Source organism: Melanostigma gelatinosum (genome assembly GCF_949748355.1).
Source record: "Melanostigma gelatinosum genome assembly, chromosome: 2".
Lineage (NCBI taxonomy): Eukaryota > Metazoa > Chordata > Actinopteri > Perciformes > Zoarcidae > Melanostigma > Melanostigma gelatinosum.
Genome location: NC_136635.1, coordinates 33,603,231 through 33,617,890, shown reverse-complemented (window position 1 = coordinate 33,617,890; position 14,660 = coordinate 33,603,231). Strand labels below are relative to the sequence as shown.

The window sequence follows — 14,660 nt, the reverse complement described above, 5'->3', positions numbered from 1 at the left end:
ATTTACATATTAATCGTCTGGCAATAAAGAAATATTATTCTCATAAAAATGATCAACAATATTTCATCATTTATAACAATACTTCATCATGTACAACAATACTTCATCATGTACAACAATATTTCATCATTTACAACAATACTTCATCATGTACAACAATACTTCATCATTTATAACAATACTTCATCATGTATAACAATATTTCATCATTTACAACAATACTTCATCATGTACAACAATACTTCATCATTTATAACAATACTTCATCATGTATAACAATATTTCATCATTTACAACAATACTTCATCATGTATAACAATATTTCATCATTTACAACAATACTTCATCATTTACAACAATACTTCATCATGTACAACAATACGTCATCATGTACAACAATACTTCATCATGTACAACAATACGTCATCATGTACAACAATACTTCATCATTTATAACAATACTTCATCATGTACAACAATACTTCATCATTTATAACAATACTTCATCATGTACAACAATACTTCATCATGTACAACAATACTTCATCATATATAATAATACTTCATCATGTATAACAATACTTCATCATGTACAACAATACTTATACAATATGTAAAGCTGGGAGGTAAACGTATAAGTACATTTGCTCTGAGATGTAGTGAAGGAAAAGTATAAAGTAGCATGAGGTAGAAATACTCGAGTAAAGTAAAGTACCTCAAAAAAGGTACAGTATGAGGAAAAGTACTTGTTACTTTGCAGCATGTTGCTGGTCTGATAAGGACTTCCTGTCTCCGCCTCACAGATCTGATCTACGTCATCTGGCTCTTCTGTGTCGTGGCGGCCTGGAACTGGAACATGTGGTTGATTCCCGTCCGCTGGGCGTTCCCCTACCAAACCCCCGAGAACCTGCACCTGTGGCTGCTGATGGACTACACCTGCGACCTCATCTACGTCACCGACATCCTGGTCTTCCAGCCCAGACTGCAGTTCGTCCGCGGAGGAGACATCGTGGTCGGTGGAACCACCAGAAATAACATCAAATCTGTCTTTTGTTAGATCCGGGGGTTCTCTGGCCCGATACGGGGCTACTTACTGGCTCAGCTCTCTATTAAAAGATTGGCGAGCTGGTGTTCTTGCGAGGGAACTCGCCTGGCTCTGCTAACTACCGTTACTCCTGACGTCTACCCTGCTTCCTCACGTAAATGCGTACTTGCTCCTACCAGTCACGTCAGTTATGGCAGCTTCCCTCTTTTGGATCCATGCTCTTGGTAAATTGCCAGGTTTGGTTTTCACGGGTAGGATTACATCTAAAATCGTAAGGGGTTGTTAAGTGGATAGGTCACTAGGATAACCATTCAGAACTCAGTTGTTAGACATACAATGGATTTAACTTTTTACTGCCATGAGGAACTTTTACTATTTCAGCAAAATGAATACACTTGAGAAATTTACTTTAAATGCAGATTAGATATTTATTGCAGGTTATATTTAGTTGGGGCTCAGCTACAACTCACAAAAAAATAATACTGTACTTGATTCGATTCGTTACAATTTTCTTCTCAGATTATACTCATTAATTTCGATGCCGAGGTGGCTCGGTGGAGCTGGATTGTCGATGTGATAAAAAATCCTTTTGGGGTTTTTAGGAGCGAAGGTTCGGCCAGACCCCCCCGGCTCCTCCTGCGCGGCAAACGAAGTCCGTTCAGCGATCCTCAAGGCTCAGTATAAAGTCTTTAAGGCGGCTGCGTCCATCCGTTGTCCAGTTGTTAAAGTCAAGCAGGGGGGAGAGGTGATTCTCCGTCTTTCAATCTTTGTCCACGAACGGCGGTCTTCTTTCCGTGAACAGAGACGAAGTCCTCCGACGTGGCTGTCGACGAGGTCCAGTGTTTCTCCATGGATGGCTCGGTCGGTGTCCCGTCGTGAATTCCCGTCTTGCTGTTTGCAAGTTACTTCTTTTGGGCTGCCTCTCCCGTCTGCATGAGGAAATCACCCCAACTTCCCTCAATCAAGCCCTGCGCGTGTGTCTGGGTGTTCAACATCTGTTGTACTTCCCCTTTCTCCATACTTTCTACACCCACAGACTGCACTCTCCTCAGGTACACATATTATTATTATTATCAGGTTTACATTTGTTAAAATCACTTTACATGTGTTATGTAATACACGCTTGCTTTAAAATGATTATTAGATTTCATCCGTTAAACTATAATTATACGCTTTATGTCCCTTTAGCCTAATTTACATACCGAACATGTATTCCCTCATTTAAGGCAGCTTGGCTGGGATCTCAGCTCTTTTTGACACCCCCTTCTTGAGGTCTCAGGCTGCCTCACCTTAGCTAGTAGGATTCTCACAGGAAGTTTTCGTCGCCCGGGGCAGTGATGACGAGCACGTCGTCACTCTGGTGAAGACTGTCCTGATGCCTGCTCCCAGCTGTCGACCACCACTAGGTGATGAAGGTTAACCTGGTTAATGTCTCCACACGGCATGTACCGCATATGTATGCATCCATAACCTTCACCGGCTTATGGTGCATGCGGTTAAACTCTTTTCTTCTCCCGGTGACCCGAAGCTGTTTCTGGTCTCCGGGTCCCTCCCATTGAACAGCTAGGGTGGTCGGCAGCAGGCAGACCACACAGGCGTTCTTAACTTCTCTCCATTGCAACACTTCTTTTTCTCCGGAGAGAAATCACTTCTTTGCGTACCCCAACTTCTTCACGGCTCTGCCTGCCCAGAGCCCCGTAGTGCTCCTTCTCATGGTAACCAACCCTTTGACATTGGCCACTCTGACGTAGGGTGGTAAATCTTGTATGTTGGTGGCCATTCTTGAGTTCCTGGTTTTCTCCGAATACGGAACTGGCTTCAGCTGCCCCACTCCTTGGATTCCTCTTTTCTTAATGGTGAGTCCCCCCCACCCTTTGTCCTCTCCTTCCTGCGTTGTATCGACCACACAACTCACAGTTTTTTAGGATTCTGCAGACTTCTTTTTCAGGAATCCAGAGTCGCTGCTTTTCCAGTTCCCTTCGCGTTGGAACGGTGCCTGCATGTCCTAGTGCCCCATGCACCGCCTGCACCACCTCCTCCACGCTCTCTTCTGGGACTACCCTTCCTTTGGGCAATTCTTCCCACTTCTCGATCCCAACAAAGACAACTTGTCTCATCTGGACGAAACTATCCACTTCCTCGTTTCCTTGCCAGTGAATTTCTTCTCGCGTGTGGGCCCTCTGGTGCACCACTTCGAGCTCCATGCTTAGCCGTAATTCGGCTATTTTTCCTCCATAGGTCTTGATGAGCCACTTTTTTACTTTTAGCTAGCTCTTTTCACCCTTCTCTTTGCACTGCTGTTCTACTTCTCCTTTAACCGACGCCCTACTTTCTTCTTGATGTAGGTGGGTTAGGTGTTGTTGGATGGCAGCGTCCCAGATGGTCCATCCTCTTCCGTACAGGATGACCTGATGTTGGACGTTGCCTCTGTTGTCTTTATCCGGTGTCGGTTCTCTCGATGCCGCTCGTTCTGCCGTGTCGTCCCTCTGGTCCTCGCTGCCGTCCGGTGGCGATTCCTTCATCGGGGCCGCAGGCTCGTCCCGCTGGGTCGCCTCCGTCTGCCGGCCGGTCCCTGGAACGTCTGGTCCGTTCTGCTGCTCTTGCATCTTGGACTTTGTCTTTGTCTTTGTTGTCTCGAGTCGCCTTCCTCCCAAAGCCTCTCTTCGTACGTTGAGTAGGGATGGGATCAGGTTCTGGCCCCTCTACAGGTCGGATGATTCTGGTCGATGCTCCGCCGTCGCCTGCGGCTTCTCCTGTGCTGGCTTGTAAATACCACACACAGCTTCGATGCGTGGATGTCTCGCAATCAGACTTCACTGAGCGTTGGGCAGCGTTACTTTCTACCCAAGTCTCTTCTCCTGGGGTCCTTCGTACACGAACGACAGCCTCTCTCGGCTGCCGGGGTTCTTCTTCTTGGTGGGCGCCACGTGCTCCTTTTCCGTCGAGCCCCACGTTGAGTGCCACGTGTTAGATCCTGGGGTTCTTTGGCCCGATACGGGGCTACTCACTGACTCAGCTCTCTATTAAAAGATTGTCGAGCTGGTGTTCTTGCGAGGAAACTCGCCTGGCTCTGCTAACTGCCGTTACTCCCGACGTCTACCCTGCTTCCTCCGGTAAAACACACAGTCGGTCGAGGGGCCACCCTGCCCCCGGGCGCTCCTACCAGTCGCGTCGGTTATGGCAGCTTCCCTCTTCTGGATCCGTGCTCTTGGTAAATGCCAGGTTAGGTTTTAACGGCTAGGATTACTTCTAAAACCGTAAGGGATTGTTAAGTGGATCGGTCTCCAGGATAACCTTACAAAACTCAGTTGTTAGACATACAATAGATTTAACTTTTTACTGCCACAAGGAACTTTTACTACTTCAGCAAAATGAATGCACTTGAGAAATTTACTTTAAATGCAGATTAGATATTTATTGCAGGTTATATTTATTTAGCAATGGCGAAGCTACAGCTCACATAAATGTTACTACACTTGATTCGTACTTTTAATTCCTTGGTTATACTCATTCGTTTCGATGCCGAGTCGGCTCGGTTGGAGCTGGATTTCAAAGGTTCAATGAAAAAGTTATTTTGGAGTTGTCTGGCCAGACGCCCGGGCTCCTCCTGCTCTCACAGTGGAGTCCGTTCAGCAGTCCTTCAGGCTCAGTACAAAGTATTTTAGGGCTGCCGTGTCCATCCGTTCAGTTGTTAAAGTCAAGCAGTGGGGAGAGGGAAACTGTTAAGAATGAAGATCGAGTTAACAGACTGAGATCGAGGCGTTTAGCTCAATTCAAGCAATAACATTTATTTGTGACAGAAGTATTATGTCCAGCAGTTAAACGTGCACGGACCCTAGCAAAAGCAAAGAGTGCCAAAAGTGAAACCTAAAAGTGCTTATACAGAGTAAGCAGGCGTGTCCATCTGGTTCTCCTTGTGGAGCCATTGGTCAAAATCAAAGCAGAGGCGGATTTGTTTCTAGCATTCAAATGGCCTGATGGAGCTCTGGACAGCTTCATCCACACTGGCTCACGTCCGAAACCTGCCTTCTCTGGAACATCAGTGTGTGTGAAATGTTGATCTACAGCATATTGTTAACACTTAAGGTGAAGAAAATGAAAGGAGTGCAGTTCTAAACTATTTCGCAGTCTCTGTGTGAATAGATAAAAAGAGCTCTTCTCTTACTGTAAGATGGCAGTTTCTGCCCTAATCTGGTGGTTTAAGCAAGCGTTACTTTCAGGGCCACTGTATCTGTTCCTATCGTACGAACGGGTGACGGAATGCCCCATTCTGCGTTTTTGACCTACTTACAGTGACCTCACAACTCCGCAATATAAGCTTTACAAGTATAGCGCATATTATTTAACAGTGAATGAATATATTTTATTTACAAAACTCTCCGTCTTTCAATCTTTGTCCACGAATGGCAATCTTTCTTTTCGTGAGCAGAGACGGAGTCCTCAAATACTTCTGTCGCGATGGTCCGTATCTTCTTAGAGCACTTGGACGGCTCTCGTGTAGAAATCCCAGCTTGTGGCTTGCAAGCGTCTCCTTTTATTGTTGATCTGGGCTATCTGTCCCCCCCTCCCTTTCTGCACACATGATCTTCCTCCCACCCTTATGTGTGAGTGCGTATGCTTATGGAAAGAACCTTATTCCCCTCTGTTCCTTGCTCTTTCGGGCCCTTAGCACTTTTTGGATTGTGCAATCAGCGTTTCAGCAGAGTCTGAAGCCGCGTGTCCGATTACTGGACCTCCGCCTAAAACATCTGCCATGATCTCACTCTTTTCCTCTTTTCGGGCCCCCCTCCTCTCTCTCACTTCCCCAAAATCCACTTCTCCCTGCGACACACATTCTTCACATTTCAACTCTGATACACAGATTATTATTATACTCAGCTTTACACTTGTTAAATCACTCTATGTATTACACATTTGTTATATAATGATTATAAACTTTATCTTTCAATTTTTGAGTATACTCTGTCTTTTTATCCTGACCTTTCCCCTGATCGTGTATGCATTTATTCAAGGCAGCTTCCCTGTGATCTCAACTCTTCTTGACACTTTTGACTTTTATTCTTTAACCTGCAACTTCTTCATTCCAGTGTGAGAAGAAGGACATGAGAGAGAACTACATGACCACTGAGAGGTTTAAGGTAGGACGCACAGAAAATACTTTCATGGTTCCCAACCGAGACCCTTCAGAGGGTCGCACGATCAATGTGAGAGGTCACCTGACGATGCATTGATATATAGTTATCATACATATATGAATATGTGTGTATATCTTTATGAAGTACTGACAGTTATAACTCATTTCTCGGATTGAAAAGCGTTTTCATGATTTAATGTTACGATAAAGAAATAATCCACATATCTTGTTCTCTTTAATTTCTTATTGATTAAACATGAGAGCTTGATTCTTCTCTCGTGCCTCAGATGGACGTCATCAGTCTGTTTCCCATGGAGATACTTTACTGTTTCACCGGAGTCAACTCTCTGCTGAGATTCCCTCGTCTGCTGAAGGTCAGCAGCTGTTCTGTGTTCATGCAGATGTTCATCCTGATGCTGATAAAGCGCTGACTCATCTCTCCTCTCTCAGTACATGGCTTTCTTTGAGTTCAACGACAGAATGGAAGCCGTGATGAAGAAAGCGTACATCTACAGGTGAGTCTTTGGTGACGTTTACCTACAGAAAGCAACAGGAGAAGCTGTTTCATTAACACCACACATCACAAGTTCCTGGTCACGACTCACAAACAATATCCTAACAGAGTTGTTTATGACGTCAGTGGGTCAATAAAACCTTTCATCTGATAAACTAAACTGCTTTAGAGCCTTCATTCATGCAGCGCCTAATGAACAGGTAAATAACATTTGATGTTAATATCACAGTTTACTGATGGAGGAATGGATGTAATATCAACCCTCCGCCTGGTGTCGTCTGCCCCGCCCCCACACACTAATAAAAAGCTCTGAATATTATCAATCACAGCAACATAAAACGCTGTGTCGTCTGTATAGAGGCTGACAAAACAGAGAATTAAGAAGCATTTCTGACGTTGGATTTGTGTTTGTGCACATTTTTGATATATTGATCTTGTATTTCTTTATATTTGTCGTATATTTGAACTGCAGCTGTTTTCTGAATAAAAAGGGTTTTATATTTTCTTATACAAATATTACAGGCAAAAAAGCACCAGAATTTATCCTTGAGGAACCTCACATGTAATTATGTGCGTGCGTGCGTGTGTGTGCGTGTGTGTGCGTGTGTGTGTGTGTGCGTGTGTGTGCGTGTTTGCGTGCGTGTGTGCGTGCACGCGTGCGTGTGTCTCAGGGTGATCCGGACCTCTACCTACCTGCTGTACTCGCTGCACATCAATGCTTGTCTCTTCTACTGGGGCTCAGACTATGAAGGACTGGGATCCACCAAGTGGGTCTACAACGGGAAAGGAAACGCGTAAGAATCTCCTCTCACCTTCTGGACCAGTTCAAGAGGCTTCTGCTTCACACTGTTAATACAACAAGAAAACAATTCAATTCAATTCATTTTTGTATCGCCCAAAATCACAAGTTACAAATTCTCCTCAGAGGGCTTTACAGTCTGTACACATGCAACATCCTCTGACCTTTGACCCTCACATCACAACAGGAAGAACTCCCCAAAAACCCTTTAAAGGGAGAAAAGAGGGAGAGACCTGATGGAGATCAACAGAGGAGGATCCTCTATCAGGATGGAGTGTGATAGATGTCATGTGTACACAATGAACAACACAACAGAGTTACAACACATTCAATGTGTATGACAGAACCACGGCAGGAGGCAAGACCAGGTCCAGGTATAACCCGGATCCACAGGAACCTGTGAGGAGAGAAAGCACAGAGACAAAGTCAGTAATGTGCATTACTGGTATCGGTAATAAAATAGTACTGTGAGTAATAATAAAAGTGATTTGAAAATGAACAAGATAGTTTCGACAAACAAAGTGTAAGTTTGAATCTCTGAGCGTGATCATCAATGGGCTGAGAACAGAAGTGAACGATGAAGCACGAGGCTGAACACACCTGATCTCTAACTGCAGATGGATCTCACATGTACTTCTGTTTTTCCTACAGTTATATTCGCTGTTACTATTTTGCCGTGAAGACGTTGATCACCATCGGAGGACTGCCGGACCCCACCACCGTCTTTGAGATCTGCTTCCAGAACATCAATTACTTTGTCGGCGTCTTTGCCTTTTCCATCATGATCGGTCAGGTCAGTTATTTATAATATTAATGATAACATTCAACGTTACAGAGCGATTACAGTCAAACAAAGAATACAAAATGAATAGAATCTGTGGGAACGTTGAGATAAAGCTATTTGTGTCTTTGTGATGGTCTCAGATGAGAGACGTGGTCGGAGCTGCGACAGCCGGTGAGAACTGCTACCGAGCCAGCATGGACAGCACCGTCAAGTACATGACCTCCTACAACATCCCCGGAGAGGTACAGAACCGCATCAAGACCTGGTACGACTACACCTGGAAGAGCCAGGGCATGCTGGGTAAGAGGAGTCCTCAGTTTGTGTCCCAGTAAAAGATAGTTTTCTTCAGTAGGCAACAGGTGTAACGATACAGGCAGCAGGTAAAACAGGTGTAACAATACAGGCATCAGGTAAAACAGGTGTAACAATACCGGCATCAGGTAAAACAGGTGTAACGATACAGGCAGCAGGTAAAACAGGTGGAACAATACCGGCAGCAAGTAAAACAGGTGGAACAATACCGGCAGCAAGTAAAACAGGTGTAACGATACAGGCAGCAAGTAAAACAGGTGTAACGATACAGGCAGCAAGTAAAACAGGTGTAACGATACAGGCAGCAAGTAAAACAGGTGTAACGATACAGGCAGCAAGTAAAACAGGTGTAATGATACCGGCAGCAGGTAAAACAGGTGGAACAATACCGGCAGCAAGTAAAACAGGTGGAACAATACCGGCAGCAAGTAAAACAGGTGTAACGATACAGGCAGCAGGTAAAACAGGTGGAACAATACCGGCAGCAAGTAAAACAGGTGGAACAATACCGGCAGCAAGTAAAACAGGTGTAACGATGCAGGCAGCAGGTAAAACAGGTGTAACGATACAGGCAGCAAGTAAAACAGGTGTAACGATACAGGCAGCAAGTAAAACAGGTGTAACGATACAGGCAGCAAGTAAAACAGGTGTAACGATACAGGCAGCAAGTAAAACAGGTGTAATGATACCGGCAGCAGGTAAAACAGGTGGAACAATACCGGCAGCAAGTAAAACAGGTGTAACGATACAGGCAGCGGGTAAAACAGGTGGAACAATACCGGCAGCAAGTAAAACAGGTGTAACGATACAGGCAGCAGGTAAAACAGGTGTAACGATACAGGCAGCAGGTAAAACAGGTGTAACAATACCAGCAGCAAGTAAAACAGGTGTAATGATACAGGCAGCAGGTAAAACAGGTGGAACAATACCGGCAGCAAGTAAAACAGGTGTAACGATACAGGCAGCAGGTAAAACAGGTGGAACGATACAGGCATCAGGTAAAACAGGTGGAACGATACAGGCAGCAGGTAAAACAGGTGTAACAATACCGGCAGCAAGTAAAACAGGTGGAACGATACAGGCAGCAGGTAAAACAGGTGTAACGATACAGGCAGCAGGTAAAACAGGTGTAACGATACAGGCATCAGGTAAAACAGGTGTAACGATACAGGCAGCAGGTAAAACAGGTGTAACGATACAGGCAGCAGGTAAAACAGGTGGAACGATACAGGCAGCAGGTAAAACAGGTGTAACGATACAGGCAGCAGGTAAAACAGGTGTAACGATGCAGGCAGCAGGTAAAACAGGTGTAACGATACAGGCAGCAGGTAAAACAGGTGTAACGATGCAGGCAGCAGGTAAAACAGGTGTAACGATACAGGCAGCAGGTAAAACAGGTGTAACGATGCAGGCAGCAAGTAAAACAGGTGCCGCCAGATTACTCACCAGGACAAACCGACGGTCTCACATCACCCCCGTACTCCGATCTCTCCACTGGCTTCCTGTAGCATCTCGGATACACTTCAAAATTCTCACCATCACTTACAGAGCACTTCACGGTCAGGCTCCGACTTATGTAGCTGATCTACTTCGCCCCTATTCACCCGCCCGCACTCTCAGGTCAAATGCTCTAGGTCTTCTGTCCCACGCACACGATTTAAGACCCGTGGTGACCGAGCCTTTGAGGCAGTGGCCCCGAGGCTCTGGAATGCTCTGCCTGCAACTCTACGCCTCGCAGATACTGTGGATACTTTTAAAAGCCAGCTAAAAACCCACCTGTTTAGGCTGGCGTTTGTGTAAAAGTAAACCCATGTCCTAGACCTGCTCTTAACATTTGTTTTACATTTTTATTTTATTTTTATTTTATTCTTTAACATTTTTTATTCACTCTGTGTATGTAATTTATTGACCCTTGGGTCACATTGTGTTTTTTATGATTTTAAATGTCTGCTCTGTTAAGCACTTTGTGATAGTACTGTCTGTGAAAAGCGCTATATAAATAAAATTAATTCATTCATTCATTCATAACGATACAGGCAGCAAGTAAAACAGGTGTAACGATACCGGCAGCAAGTAAAACAGGTGTAACGATACAGGCAGCAGGTAAAACAGGTGTAACGATGCAGGCAGCAAGTAAAACAGGTGTAACGATACAGGCAGCAGGTAAAACAGGTGTAACGATGCAGGCAGCAGGTAAAACAGGTGTAACGATACAGGCAGCAGGTAAAACAGGTGTAACGATACAGGCAGCAAGTAAAACAGGTGTAACAATACAGGCAGCAGGTAAAACAGGTGTAACGATGCAAGCAGCAGGTAAAACAGGTGTAACGATACAGGCAGCAGGTAAAACAGGTGTAACGATACAGGCAGCAGGTAAAACAGGTGTAACGATACAGGCAGCAAGTAAAACAGGTGTAACGATACAGGCAGTAGGTAAAACAGGTGTAACGATACCGGCAGCAAGTAAAACAGGTGTAACGATACAGGCAGCAAGTAAAACAGGTGTAATGATACCGGCAGCAGGTAAAACAGGTGTAACGATACAGGCAGCAGGTAAAACAGGTGTAACAATACAGGCAGCAGGTAAAACAGGTGTAACGATGCAAGCAGCAGGTAAAACAGGTGTAACGATACAGGCAGCAGGTAAAACAGGTGTAACGATACAGGCAGCAGGTAAAACAGGTGTAACGATACAGGCAGCAAGTAAAACAGGTGTAACGATACAGGCAGTAGGTAAAACAGGTGTAACGATACCGGCAGCAAGTAAAACAGGTGTAACGATACAGGCAGCAGGTAAAACAGGTGTAACGATACAGGCAGCAAGTAAAACAGGTGTAACGATACAGGCAGTAGGTAAAACAGGTGTAACGATACCGGCAGCAAGTAAAACAGGTGTAACGATACAGGCAGCAAGTAAAACAGGTGTAATGATACCGGCAGCAGGTAAAACAGGTGTAACGATACAGGCAGCAGGTAAAACAGGTGTAACGATACAGGCAGCAGGTAAAACAGGTGTAATGATACCGGCAGCAGGTAAAACAGGTGTAACGATACAGGCAGCAGGTAAAACAGGTGTAACGATACAGGCAGCAGGTAAAACAGGTGTAACGATGCAGGCAGCAAGTAAAACAGGTGTAATGATACCGGCAGCAGGTAAAACAGGTGTAACGATACAGGCAGCAAGTAAAACAGGTGTAACGATACGGGCAGCAGGTAAAACAGGTGTAACGATACAGGCAGCAGGTAAAACAGGTGTAACGATGCAGGCAGCAGGTAAAACAGGTGTAACGATACAGGCAGCAGGTAAAACAGGTGTAACGATGCAGGCAGCAGGTAAAACAGGTGTAACGATGCAGGCAGCAGGTAAAACAGGTGTAACGATACAGGCAGCAAGTAAAACAGGTGTAACGATGCAGGCAGCAGGTAAAACAGGTGTAACGATACAGGCAGCAAGTAAAACAGGTGTAACGATACAGGCAGCAGGTAAAACAGGTGGAACAATACCGGCAGCAAGTAAAACAGGTGTAACGATGCAGGCAGCAGGTAAAACAGGTGTAACGATGCAGGCAGCAGGTAAAACAGGTGTAACGATGCAGGCAGCAGGTAAAACAGGTGTAACGATACAGGCAGCAGGTAAAACAGGTGTAACGATGCAGGCAGCAGGTAAAACAGGTGTAACGATACAGGCAGCAGGTAAAACAGGTGTAACGATACAGGCAGCAAGTAAAACAGGTGTAACGATGCAGGCAGCAGGTAAAACAGGTGTAACGATACAGGCAGCAGGTAAAACAGGTGTAACGATACAGGCAGCAAGTAAAACAGGTGTAACGATACAGGCAGCAAGTAAAACAGGTGTAACGATGCAGGCAGCAGGTAAAACAGGTGTAACGATGCAGGCAGCAGGTAAAACAGGTGTAACGATGCAGGCAGCAGGTAAAACAGGTGTAACGATACAGGCAGCAGGTAAAACAGGTGTAACGATACAGGCAGCAAGTAAAACAGGTGTAACGATACAGGCAGCAAGTAAAACAGGTGTAACAATACAGGCAGCAAGTAAAACAGGTGTAACGATACAGGCAGCAAGTAAAACAGGTGTAACGATACAGGCAGCAAGTAAAACAGGTGTAACGATACAGGCAGCAAGTAAAACAGGTGTAACGATACAGGCAGCAAGTAAAACAGGTGTAACGATACAGGCAGGAAGTAAAACAGGTGTAACAATACCGTGTTGTGGAATATTTCTATGAAAAGTCGGGAGAAGAGTGTCAAAGTGTTATCAAATCAATGTCAATTGAAACAGAGTCTTGGTGAACGATCAAAGTTGTAATAGTCAATTTATTTGCTTGCAAGCAAAGAGAACACAGTCTCACAGACACATCACCGTCATCCGTAAGAGGTGCTCTGACGACACAGTTAAATGCACGGACATTTATACTCAGCTAGCATGCCGTTATCTTGGTTTGCAAACAAGAATAATCAAAAGAAGACAGAAGATAATAAAAAATGTCAAGGCAGATGTTTTTCTTTGAAGTACACTATCCTGTCTTTACGATAACCTGAAGGCGCTTTTAAGGCCTGTTTACAAATCCCTTTGTTATCAGTTTGCCCCACAATAAACCATGGATACACCCAGCCAGATGCGTCCTTTGATGTCACCGTGACCTGGTCAAAGAGTTAAGTCACAGTATTGCAGAGACGGAATGAACCTGTGAACCATCACACATAATATATGCCTGCAGAGGGTCATGCCCTTCAGCTGATGCCCATCAAGGGAAATACCGCACTCATGACCCCTCTGTGTGTCCCCGTCTTTAAAGACAGAAACAATGCACAGGAAAACAGATAACAAGATAACAGATAACAAATAACAAGACACCTGGATGCAAAACTGATAGAATCATCTACTGAAAAGGTGTTTGGTGCCTGCACAGTTAAAGATTTACATTCTTTAATCCTAAAGCATAAGACGATGACATATTTTCCCATAACAACCGGCAGCAAGTAAAACAGGTGTAACGATACAGGCAGTAAAACAGTTCATATGACAACAGAGCAACACATCAACCCAGCAGACCTGCAGCAACACGCATTCTGCTGCCCACTGGAGGGTCATTCAGATATTACATGTAAGAAACAAACCAGATGACTTAAAGACAAACTCCATCCTCCTTTCTTTGTTGAGTAAGAGTTTAATCCGGTTAAATCCCAACTCACTAATCCGTTTCTCCTCCTTCAGCCATTGAGTGTTTAAAAAAGAAAGCAGGTAAAGAATATATAATCTACACCAAGCAAAATGCTAAATACGTCATCATTTCTTCCATAGCTCTGATGGCTACTTTAAGTTTCAGTTCACGATAGTCACGTGCTCGCCCACTGACCAATCACAGCACACGCTGCAGCTCACTGCAGAGCTGCACCTGAACACTGAGCTGCGTGTTAATGCTGACGTACTTGTAGGCCAGCTAGCAGCTCTGACACGTCAAAGAATACGCCCACCATGTCAAACTAAAGATCTGATTGGTTGAACACTATGACAATCAACAACATCGTCCCCGTTCACTTAACCTGCACATGATGCACGTGAGAGTCTGCAGGCCTCTGGCTCTGTTCTACCTAGAGACACAGAGGTGAGATCTGATTGGATAAAAGCTCTACTGAAAACAAGCTGCACTGGAAGCAGAGCAACTGAGGAAGACAGGAGCTGTGCAATGAGAACATAAGATAATGGGAAAATATGTTTCTAAATTATAATACATGTAGTGTATTTAAGAAACATCATTAAGTTATAAAATAGATAACTTTGTGATTCTGTTTCAGCCAGCAGAGAAGGCCTTGCAGGCCCTGACGGCCCACCCCTGATATATATATATGTGTGTGTGTGTATGTGTATATATATATATATATATATGTATATATATATATGTGTGTGTGTGTGTGTGTGTGTATGTGTATATATATATGTGTATATATATGTGTGTGTGTGTGTATGTGTCTGTGTGTTCATTGTATCCTATGGTTGATTTTTAATGCATATCTGGAAACTTTAAAAAATGTGATTATTATTAATTATAT

General features: G+C 44.3%; 1 protein-coding gene across 1 annotated transcript in view; it reads left to right on the top strand.

Moving 5' to 3' along the window:
- Window positions 1–14,660, top strand: part of LOC306794136 (cyclic nucleotide-gated channel beta-1-like) — a gene marked incomplete at both ends in the record, with an annotated part of 63,486 nt that overhangs the window by 40,488 nt on the left and 8,338 nt on the right. The window contains 7 exon segments of the mRNA XM_079292068.1: window positions 804–1,012; window positions 6,133–6,183; window positions 6,467–6,553; window positions 6,630–6,694; window positions 7,365–7,487; window positions 8,144–8,285; window positions 8,417–8,576. Of these exon segments, the coding sequence (XP_079148194.1) occupies window positions 804–1,012; window positions 6,133–6,183; window positions 6,467–6,553; window positions 6,630–6,694; window positions 7,365–7,487; window positions 8,144–8,285; window positions 8,417–8,576 (837 nt within the window).